We start from the raw sequence: 26,047 nt of genomic DNA, 5'->3' as shown, positions 1-26,047 counted from the left end.
AGAAGACAAATATTTCCCTTTTATGTATAAAGCAGTGGTTAGTAGTAGTTCATCATTAAATTGGTTAAATACAGTAGGAGGTTTTCTTTTTTTTATCAAAATAACTATTTTCCAGTAATCCTCCATACATTAATTCTTTATGAACTTCACAGAAGAAAAAAGTAGAACAAAACTATATAATTTTTAGTTTCTTTGTTAAAAATTAAAATCATAGAAATGATAAAATATTGGTGTAAGCAATGAATAATGATTACAGGAAGGTTATATGATGCATTGGATCAGCAACTCTCTAAATGTGTTTAGTGTTTATTAAGTAAATGTAATAAAATCTCTCTATGTTTAGCTTGCACTAACTCAGATTGACATATACTTGTCAACATGCAGGGCCCTGGAAGAGCAAAAGTTGTAATTTCATGTAGCACATCCAGGCTGTACCATCAATACTGAAACAAAATTTAATCCTTCAGGTGTTTTCAAGAAACACAGATAGCTGATCTTGTGCTGATAACACAGAAAAATGATTAATTGATTCCAGTTTTCATCTATATTTTAGATATTTTAAGGTCAGTAAATAGCCTAGAGATATTCTAAAAACATTAAAATCATTGAAAACATTAGTTCTACCACTTATTTAAATATCTAAATTCCACAATATCAACAGCAAAAAGCATTTTCATAATATTTTGAAGTACAAGAAAATGACAATATGATGCAATCTATCAAAATAGGAAAAATATATTGTTTTACATTGTAAAATCTAACTTTTCCTCTGACATAAGGGTAAATGAGTAAACTAAATCAAGAACCTTATTGTGCCTAATTTTTAAGAGCTATTAAATATTTTATTTACAGCTATGTGAGAGAAAATATGAGTTAAAAAAGAAGGAGCAAGAAGGCTATTTACCAATGTCCACAGTTCATCTCATTATTTATTATTTAGAGCTTCTGTGCCCACATAAACAAAGTTATAGTCACTGATATCACTATCTGTATGCTGAGGAAATGTGTTGTGTTTATATATTCTTCAGTTATGGGAAAAGTTCAAAAAGAAATAATTAAAAAGAAATTATGAAGATCTATTTGAAATCATAGGAGACCCTTGTTAAGATCATTAGGAGATAGAAAGGTTGCTTAGTGTAAATCCATGTAAAGGTGGCCAATGTTTTATAATAAATAGAGAGACTAGATTGGATGCAACATTACCTTGAAAAGATACCAAAAAATAGTGGAAATAAAATTACTTAATCTTATTTTTCACAAAGTCTTTATTATCATTGCAATTATGCATTAATTATTTGAATGAACAGGCTTGGTTAATAGTGTGTCAATAGTCCAGTAATAGTTAGTGCTTTTTCTTGACAAAATTGTTTGATAAACAGTATAACTCTCTCCATCTTAATATGTCTAATTTCTGCAAAAATATTCTAGACAATGAATTTTGCCAAGGATCACTCATGATTTTTATTTACTCAAATAATTTTGCTTTTGGATTTACATGTTTTTACTCTGTTATTTATTTGTATCATTCAAATTTTTACTGTCAGATGCTTACAAATTTAGTAGCCATAGAGAAACTGACCCATAAATATTTAACAAATATATAGCAGGAGTCATACATATATAATGGGGTGTTTGAAAGGGGACTATTTTATAACTGAACAACTCCCTCAGTAGATTGTCTAATATTTGGTACACTTTCAATTTCCTATGAAACCTCATCACTATTGGTGTTGGGATAATGATATTCAGATAACAAGGGCTCCCTCTTCCATCATTATATACAGTATTAACTATGCACTTAACTCTTGATGAATACAACTACAATTGTATAGCTACAATGCAATATATGGAAGTATCAGACTTGATGCAGGGATTCCACACCTGGGATCCAAGGACACATTCAAGGGGTCCTTAAAACCTCTTGGTGCATGCAAATTCTTGATTGTATATACAATTTTATGTTTTTCTGGGGAGAGGGTCTATTTGTGACACAGTGCCACTCTTTACTCTGCCTTTCAAAATCCATTATCCATTTTACAACCCCCTAATTGTTATTATAATCTGAGAATAGCAAAAAAAAAAAAAAATATTCGTTCTTTTTCCAGATCTCTTTGGTCCAGACTGAAAATATATCCTGTGTCAAGTTCTTACAATTAGCTATGATAATAAAAATTGGGTTTCAGGACTGGGTAGTAGTATTTTGGATAGAAAATGATGATGAAGGAATGATATCATCAGTATAACTCATCTCAAACTATAAAGAGAATTATTGATAATATGAGAGCAAAAGTGGGATTCTATCCAGAATGATATGTTTCCCATGGACTGAGAAACATATTGTTTCTCTATGATTTACAATATTAAATTATCAACTCAGATAGTAAAGTAGAATTTTATCATAAAGTTAAAAGTATATCTCATTGCTCTCTTTTACATGCCATAAATCATCTATCTGTCTTTAATGACTACTCCTATAAATTAAAAATTATTTTTCCATGTTAAATGATGAAAATTGATTATCTAAACTCTGAGGTAATGCTGTAAGCTAAGCTAGAGATAATTATTATACCATAAGAATGTAATATTTTCCCTCTTTCATCATTTATCTCAAATTTTGTGATGGTGTATTTTCCATGTAATACCAAAAACTATGAAAGTTTATCAACAAGTTAATATGCATGAAATATTGCATTTCAATCACATCAATAATTTACAGAAATATTTTATTTTTTAGATTTCTTCCTAATTAAAAAATCTATTTCCACTATGTCATTTTTATTCTAGTTTTCAAGGGCTTTCACAACCTGTTGCCAATGTTACCTTTCAGAACTCCCTAACAGGCATCTTTTAAGGTGGCCAGATGAATGTTCTATTTCTAATAATGTTACATTAAGATACTTATTTATTTTCATTTTTATCATTCAGATATTTTTGCTCTATCTTCCCTCCCTTTCACTCAATTTATGCTTCCAAATTAGTTAAATTCTGTTCTTCACATAGATTTTTGTGATTCTCCTGACTTTATTCATTTTCATTTTCTCTGTCTGTATCTGTACCCTATGCTGATCCATGTAGGCTTGAATTCTATATATTGTTTATAATTTTTGTTCTTTTTCATGTGATCTTGATAACTCCCTGAAGAGAAAGACCATACCATCCTGCTTATCTGTTGTATATTTTCACAGGACACTGCAGTTTTGAGTATCCCTCAATAAATACACATTGATCAGATTACCATTTATGAAGGTCTAGTACAGAGCAATATATCTGGTAAGTAAATTCTCATTCCTAAAATAAGTTCAAGAGAGAAAAATTTGAGTAAAGCATTATAAACATAAATATTCTTAATAAATACTAGCAACAAAAATCAATAGAGTACTCTAAGTACTTATGAGAACAGAACTTTAATTCACAGCTGGATATAATAAGAGCTCTGTTTCACAAATTATTTTGTCACTTGGCAATGTAATTCTCAACATTTTGTCAATCTGAAGTAAGACCATATCAACAACTAAGTATTTTACATTCAATATTGGACATAGTGATAAATTTTAGATACCTGACAAACTGTCATAGTAGCAGGATTTTTTAAAAAATAGTTCATTTGCTGAATGATTACCCCAAATCTCTTCTTGATTAAAAAAATAAATTTAAAATGTGATTTCTAATGAAAAATAGAAAATCAGAAGAGTGAAAGAAAAAATATATTACCTGTATTATATGCAAGTGTATGGAGGTATATCTGTGTGAAGTCATAAAATTCTAATCCATATTCTTGAGAAAGGTTATTCTGAACAAGGCATATTTCCATAAATATGCAAAGAAACTTTTACAATGCATGTAATTAAACAGACTAGCAAAATTAGGATACAATTTTAGAAACCAGTTTTTATGAATTTTAGGAACCAGATTTATTTTGAAATCTTTTAATGTTTATTATGGATTCACTTTTCAATTATGAACTGACAGATTATTTATCTTTATAATTATTTTTATTAGAAGGTTGAACTTTAAACAACATGTTCACCAGGCAGTAGAGAAAGGAAATGAACTTCCAAATCTATTGATCAAGATTCTTGTAAACCATTTTAAGAGTTGAATAGTAAGGAGTTGGAAGTGAATAACTAAGAAAATGTTTGTATATTTCAGAGGTTTACCCTTTGCAGTCTGTTACAATAATACATCCAGTAAATAGCTATTTCTTATGTTGTACCTCTTTCCAGAAAACAAAATTTAAGTAGATTTAGGTTCTATAGTCAGAGAAGAATAATATGTTTTAGCCTTCAGTAATTCCTCAATACCATATTTCCTCTTCCTGTGAATTTATTCTACTGTTGTTTTTAATCCACCACTTTTTCATGAATAATATATTGTTTTAAAAAAATGAAGCCAAAGCAATACATGAAACACAGATATAAATGCACAGCACCAGAATAGAATTGTTTCCTAGTTGATGAGTAGACTGTGTTTATTTTTTATAACTCATCACCATCATCTGAGCTAAAACTGCTTCTTCTACTACTCTCTTTGGAAACTACAGAGGAAGTGGCAGATAGCAGAGGATCTGTTCCTAAATGACATATTGTGTCATCCAGTAGCATATCATCCAATGTTTGTTCCTCTTTCAAAGCAGCACTGAATGATAAATCTGTGAAGTGTGACAAAGGATCAGAGAAAGCCATAGCTTGATCCCAGAGTTTGGGGCTTGTTCCCTGAGACAGAGTCAGTTGTTGGCAATAGTCTACTGAATTCTGCTCAAGATGAGTCTGTTCTTTGGTGACATGAGCACCTAAATCAACTCGGTCCAGTGAAACCAGGGTTGGAAGACCATTAGCACGAGCCTGTATTTCTAGTTCCTGCAATTTCAAACAAGAATAATTAAATAATGACTATGAAAGGGCACTTAACACTAGAGAATAAATCAGAAATGAAACCAAATATTTCCAAGTATTCAAAATGAAAAGTAATACAAATTATAAATATTCTTGCAAATAATAGAATCTGATGTTTTTATCACCTAAAAAATAATACTCAGAAAAATATGAAAAAAATTTTTAAAGTCCATATCCTTGTCCTTTAAAGGAGTACACTGTGGTCCCATAGTGACTCAGACTCCAATACAGTCATTTGGAGAGAGTGAAAAATCTTCCATTTATTCTTCCAGATTAATTTCTCACTATATTACCATTTCATGGAAACGAAGTAAGTGCTTTACCTGGCCATAAGCATACTCACATAAAAAACCTGATAGTTATGAAAATCCATATTTTAATATTTTTGTCACATGAACAGATGAGGAGTGACTTAATATAAACTTGCACAATATGCCTTGAGGCAATGAAATCCATAGCAATGTTACTAAAGAAATAAAAGGGGTAAAGGAGAATTTAGTGTCCAATATTATCTAAAGAAACAAATGTTCTACTTTATTATTTTTTGTCTGAAATAATATTATGTGTGTTTATAAAATTGATTCAATGTTTTGCATTTTGCTATTAGTTGTTGTCATGCCTTATGTATTTTTTTTGTCATCTTGATCCTAGATTTCAAATCAAAACTTAATTGAAGCACTCCAATTAAGTCCAATAAATGTCTAAAAGGCAACAAATTTATCCTTCAGAAGGATAATAATTGTTAGTAAGAAAAAATAAATGAGACCAATGAATAAAACTGATGACAGGTAAGTCATATTTAAGCTATGTGGTTCATAGCAACATTCTTATAAAAACCTGAATCCGGAGTAGAAGCCGCCTGTTAGCTTGCTCTAATTTCTTCTGTCTGTGTTCTAATTCTTGAGCTCTCTGTTGTTCTTTTTGTAGCCACTTGATGTACTCCACTGATGCTTTTAGAATGGTTCCTTTGTTCCAGCGCATATCACTGTAGAAGGGAGAGATAACCTTTTCACAATTGTGCGTGTCAGCAGAATTCATAAGAACTTACAAAATCTTTTACATTAATATGAAATAATGATTTACATGACTATTATTCACTCTTAGATATTATTGCTTCTGAATAGAAATTTTAATAGAATAGTTAAGGAGCCCTTATATAGTAAAATTAATCCCAGAATGAAAATAAGTGTCAAAAGAAAGTAATAAAGTGACTTTTTGTAGGGAGAGCTAAATGCAATATCATGATTCTACCATTACAGTTTTTATATTTTTAGTGAAAATTGCTTTTATTATTAACTCCAAGATTAAAATCTATGTGCTGTATTTCTGCATTAATGAACTAGGAAATGTACATTACTGAGGACTTAAGCCTAAATTTTTAAAGATCATTTCAAATGTACCAATCTTTTAACCTACTTTCTAATAAGTTTGCTTTTATGCTTCTAAGAAAAAAAAATAAGGTCCCTCTTGAATGTTGATCCTGAGTCATTGTGAAACAAAACCAAATTTGGTAATATCATTTTATGCAACAGAGCAAAACTTTCTAGAATTATTAAGCAAATATTTCTGCACAGAAAGTATTAATACTTTTTAAAAGGCTAGATACCTATTTTTAAATAAATTGAATATAAGTAAATACAATTAAACATTATCAGATAACCTTTCAGTCTATAGTATAGAAAAAATAATAAAACATTTTTTGAGATAGGAGAATGATAATCTGTAATTACAGAAAAGGCTACTGATTTTTAATACCTGAAAACACATCAGTAAATTTAATACTATATGAGAGTTAATAATATTTTAGGAGAATGAAGCCAAACTATTTGCTAAAAGTTAACCGAAGCTATTGGGAAACCTAGATGAATTTTCAATTTATAGTCATGAGGTGTTTCAAATACAGCAGAAAGTAAGAATGTAGGACAAATTTAAAAAGACTGCATTGCATCTATTTTTTAGTTTACATGATCTTAATAAAATATCTTGAACTTAATATATACAGGGTCCAGCAGAAGTAATGCCTGCTTGAGTGTGGTTTGTTGGTTGGTAGGGTAATAATATGAGTGTAATAATTTATAGTTTTAATTTGAATATTTCACCTAAAATATCATATGGGTTTTTTGAGTGTGATATTGTTACATTACAGAATTACATGCTTGTGATTTTTAATAAAAGATTTTGTGATAAAAAGGGACACTATTTGTGCCAGACCCTGTATATACTTATTAAGTGATCAGAAGTGGAAACATATATTTTAAGAAACAAATGTGCTTGCATATGCCTGATTGGAAGTTCATGTTAGATGACAATTTCCTTAACTTTAACAAATTAAGTCTATCTGCATTTTTCTACCAGCAGTTGAAAATGTTTATTAGGCACTGGATAAGCCTTCTTCTACTGAAATACACCAAACTATTCAGTGTCTTGCACAACTGTAAAAAGGCTTTGTCAATTGTCTAAGGCTAAAATAGCTTTTGGTCCCATTTATCTCACAGTGACTTATCTGATGGTGAGAAGGCCAGGAAAAAAGAGAGTACTTTTGTCACTAAATCAAGAAGGTACATGTATTTGAAAAGTGTAGTGAACTTCTGAATTAAAACTCTAACAGGTAGGGAGCCTTTGAGCCATAATTTTGTTTTATTTCTTCTCATGAGAAGAAAAAGTTGGACAGAAAGACTAAAATGAAAAAATATAACACTAGCTAACTTTCAAGTTTAAAGCACTGTTTGCTTATATGTAAAAATAAATCCTCAAAATGGTGGTAGAGACCACACAATGAGTCTTCCTTCCGTTTCTACATGATACAATTTTAAAATTTTTAAATGATCACTCTACTTTAAAGCCACTTTAATATATAAAGTTTCACATGCTCAAACTTATATTAATTGGTTTTCTCAAAATTAGGACTATATGACTGAAAACATCAATAAGAAATTCAATAGAAGCTTAGGCAAGTCAAATAAGGTAATACAGAGCATCCAAGGACCTGTTCTAGCACAGGATTGGGAATGCCAAGAGAAGCCATGCACAGAGCTCTCCAAGGAGAGAAAGAAATTCAATAGCTTCTCAAGTCCCCTTTGCTCTGCAAACAAGCTGATAGGAATCCTTCTGTAGCAGGTGAAGGGGTGAACAGGGCAGCAAGAAGGTGGTGAACCCATTAATGGAAACTCTGTATTGTGCTGTGGGGAGCCAAGGATACTAACTTCCACTGGAGCTGAATCACAAGAATCAACAAGACTATGGGTGTGATATAATAAAGGAAGAGTTCCTTTACTTGAAGTCTTGTACATGAAAGAAATGAAAGTAGAAAGAATGATTTATTGTGTTTTTCCTAGTTTTAAAATATGGCTTGCATATTTTCAAATTTTTCAATATAATGAAGCAAAAATAAAGGTCACTTAAAACCTAAAAACATAATAATAAAATAAAAATACATATAAAGTTTCTCCTGAATATATTTTAGGTTTTCCAAACTCATTAATAAGATGTAAGCCTTTCTCCCAAGACAATTTCACGCAGCTAGGCATTCAAAACATCACATACGACAGTAACACCAACACATGCACAGGGACACATAACAAATTAATGTTTATACTAACTTCCCATTTTTTACAAAATAGTTTTCTTTGAAGAACTTAAAAATTTTTAGGAGATTTAATGCATGTAGATTTAAAGCAAATAATAAAAATGCATACATTGTAGTAGAAGTGTGGCCATGAAAAACTATTTAAAATGCAGTCTATTGTCATTTTAGGAGTTCACATCCACTATAAAGCATTAAAACATAACAAAAAAGAAGATGCCATGGCAGGTTTAATTTCTCTTGCTTAGACTAATATTTAAAAAGTTTTATTATTAAGCCCTGGCTGGTATAGCTCAGTGGATTGAGCGTGGGCTGTGAACCAAATCATCACAGGTTCGATTCCAAGTCAGGGCACATGCCTGGGTTGCAGGCCACGGCCCCCAGCAACCGACCATTGATGTTTCTCTATCTCTTTCTCCCCACCTTCCCTCTCTAAAAATAAATAAATAAAATCTTTTAAAAAAAGTTTTATAAGGTCTCATGTACTACCTCAACCATCATTCATACATAAAAGTAGGTTAAAATTACAACTATAGAAAAAATAGTAAAAAAAAACCCTGTACCCTGGCTGGCATAGCTCAGTGGATCGAGCACAGGCTGCAAACTAAAGTGTCGCAGGTTCGATTCCCAGTCAGGGTACATGCCTGGGTTGCAGGCCCCCAGCAACCGCACATTGATGTTTCTCTCTCTCTCTCTATCTCCCTCCCTTCCCTCTCTAAAAATAAATAAATAATTTTTTAAAAAACCTGTAATCTGTTTTGTAATTTAAAAAGTTGAAAAACAAGAGCAATTTTATAGCATCAGTAGAATAGTTTATGCTGATAGTATTTTATATTTCTACTAATATATTTTTTGTAACTATGATTCATAAAAACCACATATAAATTAGACCACAACCACTTATCTGCAGAAGCTCTTCATTTTTTGTGTTTGTTAGTTTTTGTTTGGTTTTATTATTTACCAGTGGTCAGGAGATTGTCCTTCCCTCATAGTTGTTTTTTTTCATTTAATTTTCTCAACCTGTATATTTTAACTACAGATATTCACTATATTATTTCCTCTTCTGACCTTACTATTTTGACCTAGCAAAGAAATATAAATTTCTGAAGTTTTTTGACACATAAAAATGGCCACTTCATAGAACTGAATATATCCTCAGGTATTAGCCTTCATTTCCTAAGCCAACCAATAAGTTTATTCTAATCATGAGCTGGAAAGTTCCTCAGAGTTCAACTGCTTCACAGTTCCTGCTATTTGCCCAGGAGCATGTGATATTTAGAAGATGAGCCCCAGATCTCTTCACTCAATTCAGTAATCTTTCTGCAAATTTCTGGCTTTTCTACTTTTTCAAAAGTATCTGCCATAGAAATATGTTTTCTATTGTGACTGAGTGCATAAAATTGCAACAAATATTTCACAAGTTATTACTATCCCTTTTATGTGCAATATGTAATATTTTTGATGTTTGCAATGCTATTTTTCCTTCTTTATTTAAAAATGCACAATCTGCTCCTTTTCATTGATTTCATGATCTATTTTATGGTAAACAATTTGAAAAATTCCATTCTATTATTTTATGATCTAATGTATATCCTTTTTTAAAAAAAAGAGAAACTGATCTAATGCATTTTAATGGTCACAGTCATTTATTCAGCAAATTAGTCTTATTTTTTTGACCCACTTTTTGTAAACTTCATCACTGCCATAACATGGTAATAATTTTTCAGTGCGAAACTTAGATTTCTGGTCAAGATGGTAGCATAGGTAAATATGGTATTCATACCTTCCCACAACCACATCAAAATTACAACTAAACTACAGAACAACTATCATCACAAACCACCTGAAATCTATCTAAATGGAAGTCCTACAACTAAAGAATTGAAGAAGAAGCCACAATGAGATGACAGGAGGATCAGAGATGAAAAACAGGTGAACCCATGCTCATATGTAGCAGATAAAAATCAGGAGAGAGGCCCCTGAAGAATGAGGGGTCCTAGCCCCCACACAAGGCTCCCAAGTCTCGGATTTTAGTGCTGGGGTAAAACGTCCCCATAACTTCTGGAAGTAAAAAACAGCAGAAATTGAGGCCAATTGAGATGGAGTGCCCTTGGAGTCCTAGGCAGTTCTTCCTAAAGGGCCTACAAACACTTATTTGGACATACTTCCTATGAGCTCTAGTGCTGGAGCAGTGGTTTGAAAGGCACCAAGAATATATGAGGCAGAACTGAATTGTCTGGCATCAAGGCCAGAGATCCCACTGTGAGGCAAAGTGCTGGCAGAGGCCATTGTACCTTTGATGAGACATGCCCCTACAGAGCCAGCAGGTTGGTGCCATATAGGAGTTTCCATCTTGGCTCACACTATTCACCCAACCATGGTGATTCCCTAAGACCATGCACCACCAAAATTTCAGGCCCACCCAAGCTTTTTCCAGTGGCTTTTCATATAAGTGGCCCATCTTGCCTCACACTTAAAGTTTTCCTAAAATATCTCAAACAAGCAGCATCTGGCCTCATTGTTCCATACCTCTTGATAAGTGGCTTAGCCTCTCCTCAGAACTTCCAAACCCAGAACAGGTAGAAGTCATTTTATAATCACTTTGTAGTTCAAGCTGTGTGGACACTGGACAGAATACAGGTAGCTGCTGACTTGGGTCTGCACTTCCTGCTAGGCCCCAAAGCCAGTGCACCCAGTGGACAACTTCAGACTATGTTGAAGCACCACACAATAACTTCCACAAACAACACACTCAGGGGCAGACTTAGCAAAGTAAGTCCTCCTCCATGCGAGGGCTGGAGGGCTATACAGCTGATCCTCCACTGTAGTTGGTGGTCACAGCCATTCCATGCAGTCAGCCTATTGGCCTGAGGATAAATCACTTTTATTGATGTGCCAGCAGCAAGAAAGTTTCAATTACAACAGGAAAGTATACATAGCCCACATGGGGAGGCTGTGCTACTAGACCCACAGGACACCTACTACCTTAGACACTCTATCAAGCCTGGAAAATGTAGTACCTCTACCTAATGCATAGAAATAGCCCTAACTGATATATCTCAGTGGACTGAGCACAGGCCTGCAAACCAAAGCATTGCTGGTTCAATTCCCAGGCAAGGCACATGCCTGGGTTGCAGGCCAGGTCCCCAGTGGGGGGTGTACAAGAGGCAACAACACATTGATGTTTCTCTCCCTCTCTTCCTCCTCCCCTTCCCCTCTCTCTGAAAATAAATAAAATATTTTTAATAAACACAAGGAAATAAACACAAGGAGGCTCTTAAAATGAGGAGACAAATAAACATGCCCCAAATGAAAGAACACAAAACTCCAAAGAAGAACTAAACAAAATGAAGACAAGCAATCTATAGATAGTGTTCAAAACATTAATTATAAGAATGCTCAATGAACTGAGAGGGAGAATAGTTGAACTCAAAGAAAACTTCAACAACATAAAACCCATAACAAAGAATCAGTCAGAAATTAAGGATACACTAACTGAAATGAAAAATAATTTACAGAGCATAAACAGTAGGGTAAATGAAGCTGAGAATCAAATCAGTGATTTGGAATATAAGAAAACAAAACCACCCACTCAGAATAGCAAAAAGAAAAAAAAATCCAAGAAAATGAAGGTAGTGTAAAGAGCCTCTGGGACAACTTCATTCACATCATGGGGGTGCCCTGAGGAGAAGAGAAGGAGCAAGAAATTGGACAATCTATTTGAAAAAAATAATGATGGAAAACTTCCCTAACTTGGTGAAGGAAATAGACATACAAGCCCAGGAAGCAAAGAGAGTCACTAACAAGACAAACCCAAAGATGCCCACACCAAGACACATCATAATTAAAATGTCAAAGATTAAAGACAAAAAGAAATTCTTAAAAGCAACAAGAGAAATACAGTTAGTTATTAACAAGAAAGCTCCCATGAGACTGTCAGCTTTGCAGGCCAGAGGGATTGTGAAGAAATATTCAAAGTGATGAGAAGCAAGGACCTACAACCAAGATTACTCCATCTAACAAAGCTATCATTTAGAATCAAAGGACAGGTAAAGAGCTTGCCAGGCAAGGAAAAGCTAAAGGGGTTCATCACCACCAAACTAGTATTATATGAAATGAATCTAAAAAAATAAATACATAAGCAAAGAAGCAGAAGAGAAATAAACACATAGGTGCAGATAATATTTTGACGGTTACTAGATGGGATGCTTGCAGGGATGGATGAAAAAGTTAAAGGGATTAAGAAGTATTAATGAGTTGCTGCAGAATAGTTTTAGAAATGTAAAATAAAGCATATGGAATATAGTCAATAATATTCTAATAACTGTAAATGGTGTCAGTTGGGTACTAGATATACTGAGATAATTACTTAGTAAAATATACAATGTCTAATCACTGGGGTGCATACCTGAAACTAATACAATATTGTAGGTCAACTGTATTTTTAAAATATTTTAAATTTAAAAAATACTAATAAAATATAACTATGAAAAAACAACAAAGCGAAAGTTGCCTACTCTATTTTATCCACACACTCTGTCTCCCATTAATTCATTTTCTGCAACTTTTTAACAAGATTTTATTTATTTATTTATTTGCTTGTTTGTTTGTTTGTTTATAAACAGAGGGGAAGAGAGGGAAAAGGTGAGGGAGAGAAACATCAATGTGTATGCTCTCACCCATCCCCTACTTGGGACCTGAACCACAACCCAGGCATGTGCCCTGACTGGGAATTGAACCAGCAACCTTTGGCTTGCAAGATGGCACTCCATCCACAGAGCTGCACCAGCCAGAGCCATTTACTGCAACTTTTATATTATCCATAGTAGCATCTGAAAATTCAATAAATGAAATTACAATAATTTCATAGAGTAAATGGCTACTATTTAAGCCCATATACCCAGACTCTACTTCTCAAATTAAGTCAATTGGAAAAGGCTACATTCTGGATTCAACCATGAAACTCACATTGGTGCCCCCCATAGAGGGACACAGAGTGACAGGTCAGGCTACAACAATCCAATGGATAACATGTATTGAAACAGAATTGGTATTGGATGTCTGGAATATCACAGCTAGCAGGGAGTTATCTCTTCTGTCTGTGCTATGTGGACAGATTCACATATACACATATTCAACATCTAACTGTTTTTAATTAGACAAAAAATAAATATAATTTGCCTACATATAAAATAATACAGTTAATGTAAATACTAATCACTCTTTTTCAGATCAATAAAGAAGAGAAACACACTTAAGAATGATTATAGTGAGTTTTCGTAATGGTGGTCCCATTCAGGGTAAATAGATTTTCCATATTCTAGATTAGAGGATTTTTATGGAGTTATGTCTTATATTTATCTTTTATTCATCTTGAGTTTATGTTTGTGTATGGTGTAAGTTGGTGGTCAAGTTTCATTTTTTTGCATGTAGCTGTGCAGATCTCCCAACACCATTTATTGAAGAGTCTATTTTTACTCCATTTTATGCTCCACCCCATTTGTCAAATATTAATTGACCTAGTAGATACATGGGTTTATTTCCAGGCTCTCTATCCAGTTCCATTAGACTATGTGTCTGTTCTTATGCCAGTACCAGAGTATTTTGATCACAGTGGCCTTGTAATACAGTTTGATATCAGGTATTGTGATCCCTCCTACTTTGTTCTTCTTTCTCAGAATTGCTGCGGCTATTTGGGGTCACTTATGGTTCCATATAAACTTTTGAAATGTTTGTTCTTTATCTGTGAAATATGTCATTAGTATTTTAATAGGGGTTGCATTGAATCTATAAATTAGTTTGGGTAGTATGGACATTTTGATGATGTTCATTTTTCCAGTCCACACACTATATGCTTCCATTTATTTGTGTCTTCCTTTATTTCTTTCTTCAGTGTTCTGTAGTTTTCTGAGTACAGGTCTTTTACCTACTTGGTTAGGTTTATTTCTAGGCACTTTATTTTTCTTGTTGCTATAGCAAACGAGATTTGTTCCCCTGATTTCTGTTTCTGATATTTCACTGTCGGCATACAAAAATGGCTTCAGTTACTGAATATCAATTGTGTATCCTGCTGCTTTGCCAAATTCACTATTATGTTGAGTGTTTTGGTGGTGTCTATAGAATTTTCCATGTATGTTATCATGTCATTGCAAACAATGACAGTTTCACTTTCTCCTTTCTAATTTAGATGCTTTTTATTTCTTTTTATTGTCAGATCACTGTGGCTAGAACTTCCAATACTATGTTGAATAAAAGCAGTGAAAGTGGACATCTTTGTCTTTTCCCTGATCTTAGTGGGAAAGCTTTTAGATTTTCCCACTGAGCATGATGTTGGCAGTAGATTTCTCATATATGGCCTTTATTATGTTGAGGTATGCTCCCTTTACTCCCACTTTACTAAGTGTTTTTATCATGAATGTGTGGTGTAATTTATTGAATGTTTTTTCTGCATCTATTGATATGATTATGTGATTTTTGTCTTTCCATTTATGTGATGTATCATGTTTATTGATCTGTGAATATTGTACCTTCCTTGCATCCCTGTAATGAATTCCACTTGATCATGGTATGTGATCTTTATAATGTAGTGCTGGATGTGGTTTGTCAATATTTTCTTCAGGATTTTGTCATCAATGTTTGCCAGCGATATCGGCTTGTAGTTTTCTTTCTTTGTTGTGTTTTTATATGGTTTTGGGATTGGGATGATACTGGCCTCATAAAAGAAGTTTGAGAATCTTCCCTTTCCTTGGATTCTTTAGAATAGTTTGAGAAGGATAGGGGTTAGCTCTTTCTTAAATGTTTTGTTAAATTGTCCTGTGAAACCATCTAGTCCAGGGCTTTTGTGTTCCAGGAGATTTTTTGATTACTACTTCATCCTCACTAGCTGTTATTCATCTATTTCAGGTTTCTGCTTCTCCTTGGCTCAGATTAAGAAACATATGATTCTAGAAATTAGTCCATTTCACCTAGGTTTTCAAAGTTTTGGCATATACTTGTTTGTAGTAATTTCCTACAATCCTTTGTATTTCTGTGGTATTGGTTATAATTTCTCCTCTTTCATTTCTGATTTTACTTATTTGGGTCAGGCCTGTCACTTTTTTTCTTGATGAGACTGTTTTAAAAGCTTATCAATTTTGTTTACATTTTCAAAGAAGAATATTTTTATTTTGTTTTTATTTTGTTTTCCTTTTCCTAAATTTATTGATCCTTTGAATTGTTGTTTTAGTCTTTATGTCATTTCATTTTGCTCTGATCTTGTTTCCTACCTTCTACTCATTCTGGGCTTTGTTGTTGTCCCTCTAGTTTTTTTAGATTCAGTGTTAGGATGTTTATTTTAAATATGCCTATCATTTTAGGTAGGCCTGCATCACTATGAACTTCTCTCTCAGGACTGTCTTAGCTGTGTCCCATAGGTTTTAGACTGTTGTGTGTTCATTTTCATTTGTTTTCAGAAACTTGTTGATTTCTTCCTTGACTCATTATCCACCTATTCATTATTTAATAGCATACTATTCAGTCTCCATGAATTTGAGTATTTTTTAGTTTTTTCCTTGAGGTTGGTTTGTAGCTTCAAGTGCTTGTGGTCTGAGAAAATGCTTGACATGATTTCAATTTTCTTGAATTTTTGGAGGTTTGTTTTGTGTCCTATCATGTGATCTATCTTTGAACATATTCTACATGCATTTAAAAATAATGTATATTTTGCTTCCTGGGATGAAAGATTCTATATATATCAGTTAAGTTGTTTTCATGTAGTGCATCATTTATGCTGTTTATGTTGACTCTCTGGATGTAATTGGGTTTTGACTATTGTTGGGTATTCTTTGGTGGGTCTTTCCCTTCTGCTGGTTGACTTAGTGTTACTTCACCCACCATGTATTGTATGTTGTTGTGCAGGTGCTGTCAGAACAAAACCACAAAATCCAGGAAATAAACCCACACCCTCAAAAATAACTTGCATTCCCAATACCACTATCAACAGCAAATAAACCAATATTAATAAGGGTGTAAAAAGATTAAGGCTTTATAAGAAAGGAGAGTGAATATGAGATGACCTACTGAAAGAAAAATGATTTTGAGGGGTTAGAGGGAGGAGCACTACCAAGAGTTGAAAATTTGAGAAATGCGAAGAGAGAAAGTAAAATTTACACCATAAATAAAAAAGGAATGAAGAAGGTAGAGTGGAGTAAGAGAAGGGAAACATATACTATTAGATTTAAACAGAAAATAAAATAAAATAAAATAAATATAAAATAAAAAATAATAAAATAAAATAAAAATAAATTAAAAAGTGAGAGACAGAAATAAAAAGGAAGAAAAAGTAAATAGATAAAAAAAAAATAGGAACCACCTGTCTGGTATAGCTCAGTGGATTGAGTGCGGGCTGCAAACCAAAGTGTCACAGGTTCAATTCCCATCAGGGTACGTGCCTGGGTTGCAGGCCATGACCCCCAGCAACCGCACATTGATGTTTCTCTCTCTCTCTCTATCTCCCTCCCTACCCTCTCTAAAAATAAATAAATAAAATCTTTAAAAAAAATAGGAACCATATTGGAGAGAAAAATCTACCACAACACTATCAACAACAAATGAGCTGATCCAAGATGGCTGAGGCATGAGTAGAAGTTACACTAACCTCCTCCCAGGACCAAACTAGAATTACAACTAAACTGTAGATAAACCTCCCAGAACAAATGACTGAATAATAGTGAGAAAGAAGCCTTATAACCTCAGACAGACAGAAGAATCAGCTTCAGCTCAATGTGACAGGTAAGGAGTGCAGTGGAGACATAAGAGGGCTGGCTAGGCACCCACAGAGGGCAGCTGAAGTGCCAGAGGGACATTTAAGCAGCTGGTTGGATCGCTTAGAGAAGTGTGAAGTCTAAACCCTAAGCTGGAATCCCTAGCCTAAAACAACAGTGCCTAAAAAGTACTCAGATAACATCCAGCTGAGAGAAGGGGCAGGGTTGCTCTCTGCTAGAATTGGATGGCTAGAGAAGCAAAGAGCTGCCTAAAGGGCCAGCACATACATTTTCATTTGCAGTTACTTATCCTGGGCTTCAGCAAAAGGGAGGTGGGGGCACAGTAGATGCTTGAGGAAAGACTGGGGGCAGAGGTTTTGGGTGGAGAACTGAGAGAGTAGCTGCTGGGATCCTGGTGCTGAGTCATCCTCCAATACTGCAGCAGCCAGGCATCTTGCTCAGACAGACCACCCTCCTCCAAGTGGAAGCAGCTTGAGGGAAAACAATAGCCTGACCCAGGAGGGATTCTGCCCCGCCCTGTGGTGCTTAAGCCTGAGTGCAGATTGACTAGATTAATAAGTGAAGGAGTCAGCCACAGGCAGTAGATCCCTGGAAGTCTGTAACAGGCTGCCTAAGGTCAGATAGGGACATCACATGACATCACCAGAGGCTGATACAGAAAGAAAAACAGTGGTAAATACTAGATGCTACTGAGATGAAATCCACCATAATCTTCTCCATGATTGGCGATATTTTCTTTCCTGTATACCTTTTTTACATGAATTTCTTGGCCTTCAAGGTTGTACATATTAAGTCACTAGATTTTATACTATAGTTTATTGAAGTTCACATATTTTGCTCCTTTCTTCTCTTACCTCATTTTACCTTCTTCTTTCCTCTTATTATTTTCATTTTAAATTTTATTTTCTCTCATGCTATGACTTGTTTCCATTCCACACTCTTGCTATTTCTTCCCTGTCCAGCCTCTCAAAACCAATTTTCTTGTTAATGGTCATCTCACATTTCTTTTTCCTACTCTTAAAATACCTGTGTTCTATCTCCACATTCAGCAATCTTTGCTTGTTGGTTGTGGATAGGGTAGTTGTTGTATCATTTTTTTTTATTTTTATCTTTAGATCTTCACTAATTTTGTATTTCAAATCTCAAATTTTACCATTCCCCTCTCCTACTATTTTTTTCATCTCAAATTTTAATTTTGTCATGTCTTAGCCTGCTTTTTTTCTTTCTGTTTTTTCTTTCATCCTGCCCTTTTTTAATTTTTTTTCCTTTCTTTTTCTTTTAATATCAAATATTAATTTTTACTTGTATTATCCTAGTTTTTATTCCTCACTCTTAGTATTCCCTCTCCCTCTATCATCTCAAAATCACTTTCATTTCCTTTAGACATCTCTTAGGCCATTCTTTCTTTTTCTTATTCCTATCCCCCCTATATTAATTTTAGTTCAAACATCTTGTTTAACTCCTTTGTATATATGATACCAACTTGGCTAAAAATTCCATTACAATAATCAATTAGTGGTTGAAATCTTTAAGCATGTTTTTTATAATTCTATTTTTCACTTGCATGTCTCCAGAATGTTGGAACCTCTGAAAATCTGACATTCCAATGTTCATGCACACACAAATCTTACATTTCAAGAATTGTTAGAACCATAAGTTGAGCACAGTACTAAGTGTCTTAGACATCATGTGCCACTATCAATAAGACTGTCAATATTGGTGTCATACAGAAAGACCCACTATAAACTGAAAAGAAATAATTTACTTATTTTTTTACAGCTCAAAAGGACAACTGTTAGTGACAATTTTGATGCTTAATGGCTTTCAGCCTTGAATAAATATTTTAAAATAAAATCAGAAGTATATTTATCTCTACCATAAGCTGCTTAGTTTTCTAGTTATTAATCCTCCTAGATCCTTCTTCCCTCCCACCCACTTTTCGGGGTATTAAAACCATCACTTTATTATAGAAATGGTTATTGAACTCACGGATCATTAGACTTTGGAATAAGAGTACCAAGCTCGTTGATTCGGTAATTAATATTATACCTTCTTCTTCTTTCAACTATTAAAAAAAAGAAATATTTATTATTCTCATTAAAGCACAATTCACTTTTATATAGATGTAAACTTTCTTAATAATTTTTAAAGAACAAAAAAATTTCATTTAATCAAAAAATATTTCTCAAAATAAAATAAAAATTCAAATATATTTTATTCTAAAAGAATAATAATATATTATTCACAATGTCTTAAAATATTTCCTTCTGAATACATGTTTTTCAGTATTTAAAATGCCATATAATATTTACTCATACTGAAACATATATATTTTTTATATATATGCATTTTGTCAGTCCATAAGGATTATAAATATCTGAGGACTTAACTCTTATATACAGCCCTGAAGGCCTAACACAAAGTTTGGCACATGGTAGGTATGTGTAACCAAGTAAACTATGACCTTTTTGAGGGAAGGAACTGTTTCCTCCTCATTTTTGTATCTCCAGAGGCTTTGGCATATAAGAGAAGCTAAATAAATACATGTCAATTAGAATGTAAATATGTTCTTTTAAATTTTTCAATTATATATAGAACAGTGTTTTTCAAACTTTAGTGTATATCAGACATGCCTGAAAGAATTGTTAGAATATATATGTACCCTACTAGTAGAGATTCTGATTTTAGTAGGTCTGGGTTGGGGTCCCAATATTTGCATTTATAACAAGCTTGCATGTGATTCTGATGTTCACTTTTAAAGGTTTCTTTAAAAATGATTATGCTTGAAAATTAAGATCATTACCAGAAAGAAGAAAAGACATGAAAGACACACAATGGTCTTTGTGAACCTAAAATATACGTATGGATTTGACCTTCAGGAATAATACATTGGAATTCCTTTGAAATTAGAATATAATTTATTCTCGATGCAGTTTATTTCCCTTCTTTATTAATTCTATTTTCCCTGTGCATGTGATTCAAAGAGCATGACACCACATTAAAAAAAATTGAAAATAAAGATAAAGCTGATAGAAATACATATATATTTCACAGCTAGAATGTGTTAATAAATCTATGTTCACACATACTAACTCCTATATTATAAAATAGATTTTTAAGTATAAAATGAGGCCCTGGCAAGGTAGCACAATTGGTTAGAGCATCGTCCCAATACACCAAGATTGCATGTTCGATCTCCAGTCAGGGCACATACCAGAAGTAACCAATAAATACATAAATAAGTAGAACAACAAACTGATCTATCTCTCTCTCTCTCTCTCTCTCTCTCTCTCTCTCTAAAAATCAATAAATAAAAAAAATAAATATAAAAGGAAGAACAGCTATGAAGTATATTCAAAAACTTATCTCAAAATAAGGGGTTGTTTTAGTCCTAAAATATTTCCCCAAAATCTATTATTTAAATATAAATAATAAATTTACCTTGTAAACTATCAGAAGTTTCTACTCTACTCTTCTTAAGTTGTGCTCGATACATGTTTAATGGCTAATTATAATGAGAGCTTTGGTTTCTCAATGTTTTCATACCTAGTACTAGTTATTTGTAGAGAAGTCAATTTTTAAAAAGTATAAGATGTCACGTGTGATTTCACTCTTCACAAAATTGTTGATATATTCGATCATTTTTGCCTTTGGATACAGGAGAGAGGAGTCTCTATCTAGGACCTCATACTTAAGAGGAACCATGCTTGCCTTCTTTCATCATATGCATCTCCACTGAGCAAGGCAGCCACAGAGCCAGGCTGATCCCTTCTAAAACACACACATAAGGGATATCCTCTGAAACATACTGAGCCTACTGCTAGAGCCTACAAAGGCCACTTCTCAGGTCCATCTTTCTGAGGGAAGATCATAACACCAGTGTGCTCACCACTAGACCCAAGATATGGACAAGGAGCAACTGTTTGCTGACGTGTATGGAGCTTGAATGTACTGGATCAAGTAGTCACACTCACACCTAAGACCACTGGAAACACAGAATGAAATATAGGGTGAAGAGACAAGTGAGTATTGCCCCACTCTGACATTCCCATTCAGAACTCCAAGGATCTGAGAATTCTAAATTCATAGCTGGCCTTCCAGTCCTTAGGAAGGATAGAGTATACTTATTTTAGCACTCTCTAACTTGACTCATAACTTTTAAATATTTAGATATCTGGTAAGTGGGACTTGATCTGTCTTCTTGTCACAATCTTCACAAACTTTAGGGGTTATCCTAGATTCAACATATTTAAAATGTGATATTAATTTTTTTAGCCATGATATCTCCAAAAAGCAAAATCACTCAATAAGGGAATCCAGATTAGAAAACACTTCAATAATGGACATACAAGGCACCTATTATACTTTATCTCAAATGACCTGTTTTTTAAGCTGCAGAAATAGAAGAGAGAAGAAACAAACAAGGAGAGTAATGATAAGCAGTCTAAAATAAAAGAGAAGCCCTTAGTTCTTTACTGTATTAGTTCTTTCTTTTTTTTATTGTTGTTCAATTACAGTTGTAATTTCCCCCCTACTACTCTCCCCTGCCCTACCCACCTCACCTTCCACATTCAATCCTACCCCCTTTGGCTTTGTCCATGGGTCCTTTATACATGTTCCTTGATGACATTCCCCCTTTTTTCACATTATCACTCTCTCCCCTCCTCTCTGGTTACTGTCAGTTTGTTCTTTATATCCATGTCTCTGGTTCTATTTTGATTGCTTGTTTTATTGATTAGTTTCCATTTAGAGGTGAAATCATATGGTATTTGTCTTTCACCACCTGGCTTATTTCACTTAGCACAATGCCCTTCAGTTCCATCCATGCTGTCATGAAGGGTAGGATTTCTGTCTTTCTTTCTGCTATGTAGTATTAATTCTTTTTTTCTTTTTTTTTTTTAGAGAGGGAAGGGAGGGAGATAGAGAGAGAGAGAGAAACATTAATGTGCGGTTGCAGGGGGTTATGGCCTGCAACCCAGGAATGTTCCCTGGCTGGGAATCGAACCTGGGACACTTTGGTTCCCAGCCCGCGCTCAATCCACTGAGCTACGCCAGCCAGGTAATTCTTGCTATCAATAATTAGCTCTCCATAATCATGTTCTACTTATAATGTGGATATAAGCTTCTTGGCTCTACCACTAATGGCTATCAGAATTAGATCATTTCCCTTTCCACAAATACCCTGAGGACTGTCATAACCTTGTGTCAGCTGTTTCCTCAGAGTCACATAGGAAACTAATTATTCTGTGACATATACCAGTGAGTATGAACAGACAGATGAAGGTGTTACAAGTGCAGGTAGAATCAATTTCAGCTAATTACATGTAAGGAAATTCCTGGTTTATTTTAGAGCATTAAATTTTTTATCTTGTTTTATTCTTTTCTCATTTTTTGATTTGGCTCCCAGAACAAAAAGGCTTCACAGTCATTTACCCAAGCTCACTTGAGAGTTAAGCACTTGAGGCATAACCAAACATTATCAAGCTCAACATTCTTGCTAAACAACTTCCTTTGCCTATGTTTATTCCTCTCATGTGACCTGTTATCAGAGTTAAACTGACCCATCAGGGTCTTTTCTTTTTTTATGTTGGAATTCAGAAATCCAACATAAGCAATACTTTTCAGATAACTTATTAGGAAAGAAAGAACAGATTGACAGAAAGATAAAAACCTGGAGTTATGTTTCTTGCTATTTAAATGGTGTACAATTCATTTACATGATGGAATACTATGCAGCAGAAAGAAAGAAGGAGCTCCTCTTCTTTTCAATGGCATGGATGGAACTGGAGAGCATTGTGCTAAGTGAAATAAGCCAGGTGGAGAAAGACAAATACCATATGATCTTACCTATAAGTGGAACCTAATCAACAAAACAAAGAAGCAAGCACAATATAACCAGAAACATTGAAATTAAGAACAAACTGACAGTAACCAGAAGGGAGGTGGGAGAGGATAATGGGGGAAAAAGCGGGGAGGGTTTTTACAAACATCTATAAAGAACACATGGACAAAACCAAAGAGGGTATGATCAAGGGTGGGAAGTGAGGATGCCTGGGGTAGGGGGGAGTGGTGAGGTATAAATGGAGACAACTGTACTTGAACAACAATAAAAAAGTTAAAAAATAAATGGTGTACAATTTCTAAAGTCACTTTAAACCTTTGAGCCAATGAATCACAATAGAGTTCAAATGTAACTAGGACACAGGTGGCAAACACAAGGCCCTTGGGCCGAATCTGGCCCTCCATCTTGTTTTATGCAGCCTACAGTGGCAGTGCAGGATTCCTTGCCCCTAGTTCAGGAGTAGTTACATTTATACAGTCCTAAAATTACATTTGGCCCTTGAGGGCAACTGTGAGGATGATGTAGCCCCTGGTGAAAATGAGTTTGACATCCCTGCACTACATGAACTCATCTCCATCACATGCAACATTCTTGAGAGAGAATGATCAAGGAGAGAATTTGAAAAGTTTCAATTTGTGAAAGTGTATAGCTTTTCTGAGATTTTATATCATTTAAATGTCTCTGAATAGCTCAACTGGTGAGATGTACTATTAATTTTGGTCATCTGACCTCAAAATACTTGTGGAGACACAATAAATAACAACACATTTTAACCTCCATGATTTCTATTGTATTACTTTTGTTTGGAAAAGAAGAAAAAGAAAAATGTACTCACTGAGGTTGTGGTTGTCCTTTTTCTGTCTCTCTTTTGCTAAAGCTGGAGTGTCAGTTTCTGATAAAAGGGAGATAAAACAATTCTTAGTTCTACTGTGTACCCCTTTAATCAACATAATTCAAGAATACTAAGTGAAATACGATATTACTTGCTCCAAGCAATATAGTATTTTTATGCAAATATTTAGATATCGGAAGAAAAGTACTCTTTGAGTAAGAGGCAATGGCAAGCCCTTTAGACTTTGAGTAGTAAAAATCAGATTTGTATACTGGCCCTCCATTTAATAGCCTTCTGATTTACTAGGTAAATTCTCAGTTGCAGTCTCTTCATCTGTAAAATTGGCACAATATTGTGATGATTAAAAGAGGAACAGTGCACAGCAAATGTTTAACAGCTCAATTATTATTATTTTCAGAACTTTAATATTATTCAAACCTAACTTTTATAACCTATATTTACAACCCCCCCACACACACAATCTTTACCTGAGGATATGTTTTTGATTTTTTCAGAGAGAGAGAAAAACATTGATGTGAAAGAGAAACATCAGTCAGTAGCCTCACATATGTGCCCTGACTGGGGATAGAACCCATGACCCAGGTATGTGCTCTGACCAGGAATCGAACCCACAACCTCTTGTGTTTGGGTTGATGCCCCTAACAACTGAGCCACCCAGCTGGGGCAACAATCTACATTTTTCATAACTAATTATGATACATAAATTATAGGATTTGGAATTAAGTACATTTCTTAGATATTACTATTAAACAATATCAGTAAATAACACATTATATGCTATTTGGTTGTGAACATTTGTGATAGTCATCTTCCAACATGGCCCACAATGATTCTTATTCATAATATTCACACACTTGTTAATTCCCTCTCATATTGAATAAGGCTGACCTGTGAAGTCAATAGAATATTGTATAAATGACTGGTGTGGCCTCCAAAAATAGGTATAAATGACATTTTCAGCTACGAATTTGGTGTGTCTTGGATCACCAGTTGTCATGTCATGATGAAACTTGAGTAGCCCTATGAATGTCCACATGTTAAGTACCAAGGTCACTCTCCAACTAGCAGCATTAACTTTCAAGACCTATAAGTGAACTACCTTGGAAACACATGCTCCAGCCCATTAAGGGTCAAATGTATGTATCTTTAGCAAACATCTTGACTATAGCCTTATGAGAAACTCTGAGTTAGAACCAATTTTCTAAGCTACCCCTGGATTTCTGACCCATAAAGATTATTTGAGATAAGTATTATTTCAAGCTATCAAGTTTTGAGGTAATTTTTTATAAATTAATATAGTGTCCCTTTAATTATTCTAATTTTTAAAATAGGTAATATAGAAATACATTTATTTAAATTTGTTCATTTCAACTACGGGCATTAATTTTGGCCTAAATTATTTGAATGCATAAATATTTGTGCATTATTGATTAGACTGTGTAAAAATTACTTAAAAACAATGTTTGGCCTCCAAACTAAAAATGTGTAATAGACATTTCAACTTAATTTTATTTTATGCAAATGAAGGAACTAAAACTGGACTTATAAGTCAAGAAATCCTTATTTGATCCATTTTTCCCTACTCAGCTTTATGACTAGAGAACAATAACTCCTCTGACTCTTGATTTCCTCATCTATATCTTGAAGGGATTTTACCATGTCTCTAATGCCTTTGAGTTATAATAATTTTAGAATATATTATTAAAAATTGAGAGGTTTTCACTCACTTGTGAAAGTTAAATGTAAGTCCATCATAAAATTCATAAAGCAAGCTAAAAGAGAAAATCAAGTTGTTTTATATCAAATTTTACATATAAATGGACTAATTTTTCCTAATCTATTAATCTATTATTTTGCAACCATATTAATAAATTGCATAATATTATATTAAAATGAACCTATGTTAAGAACTTCTCAAGCTGTTTTATACATATACATGTTATATATATGCATATGTATATATGTGTGTGTATAGAGAACATATATGTATATTTGCCCATTTTTCTAAAATAATAAATCAATTCAGTTGAACTACAAGTTATACTCTAAATCCTAAATGTCTCCTATTTTACCTGACAATTTTGATATTTAAAATTTTTTATTTATCTTGATAAT

General features: G+C 33.7%; 1 protein-coding gene across 7 annotated transcripts in view; it reads right to left on the bottom strand.

Annotated features, from left to right (window-relative positions):
- Positions 1-1,247: 1,247 nt before the first annotated feature.
- The window catches only part of TFEC (transcription factor EC), a 125,542-nt gene continuing 100,742 nt past the window's right edge, over positions 1,248-26,047 (bottom strand). For 3 of the 7 annotated variants that reach the window (XM_045846907.1, XM_045846934.1, XM_045846939.1), the window contains 4 exons: positions 23,915-23,971; positions 19,227-19,302; positions 5,730-5,877; positions 1,248-4,856 (listed from right to left, as the gene is read on the bottom strand). In XM_045846907.1, coding sequence (XP_045702863.1) covers positions 4,476-4,856; positions 5,730-5,877; positions 19,227-19,302; positions 23,915-23,971 — 662 coding nt within the window. In that variant the 3' untranslated portion in view covers positions 1,248-4,475. Of the gene's footprint in view, positions 4,857-5,729; positions 5,878-19,226; positions 19,303-23,914; positions 23,972-25,659; positions 25,705-26,047 lie in introns of all 7 variants that reach the window. The other 4 variants (XM_045846898.1, XM_045846921.1, XM_045846914.1 and 1 more) reach the window with 3 other exon arrangements.

This window comes from Phyllostomus hastatus, unplaced genomic scaffold, assembly GCF_019186645.2.
Source record: "Phyllostomus hastatus isolate PE091 unplaced genomic scaffold, TTU_PhHast_1.1 phas_contig_118, whole genome shotgun sequence".
Lineage (NCBI taxonomy): Eukaryota > Metazoa > Chordata > Mammalia > Chiroptera > Phyllostomidae > Phyllostomus > Phyllostomus hastatus.
Note: the sequence above shows the minus strand (reverse complement) of the source record. Positions and strands in the feature narration are given on the sequence as shown.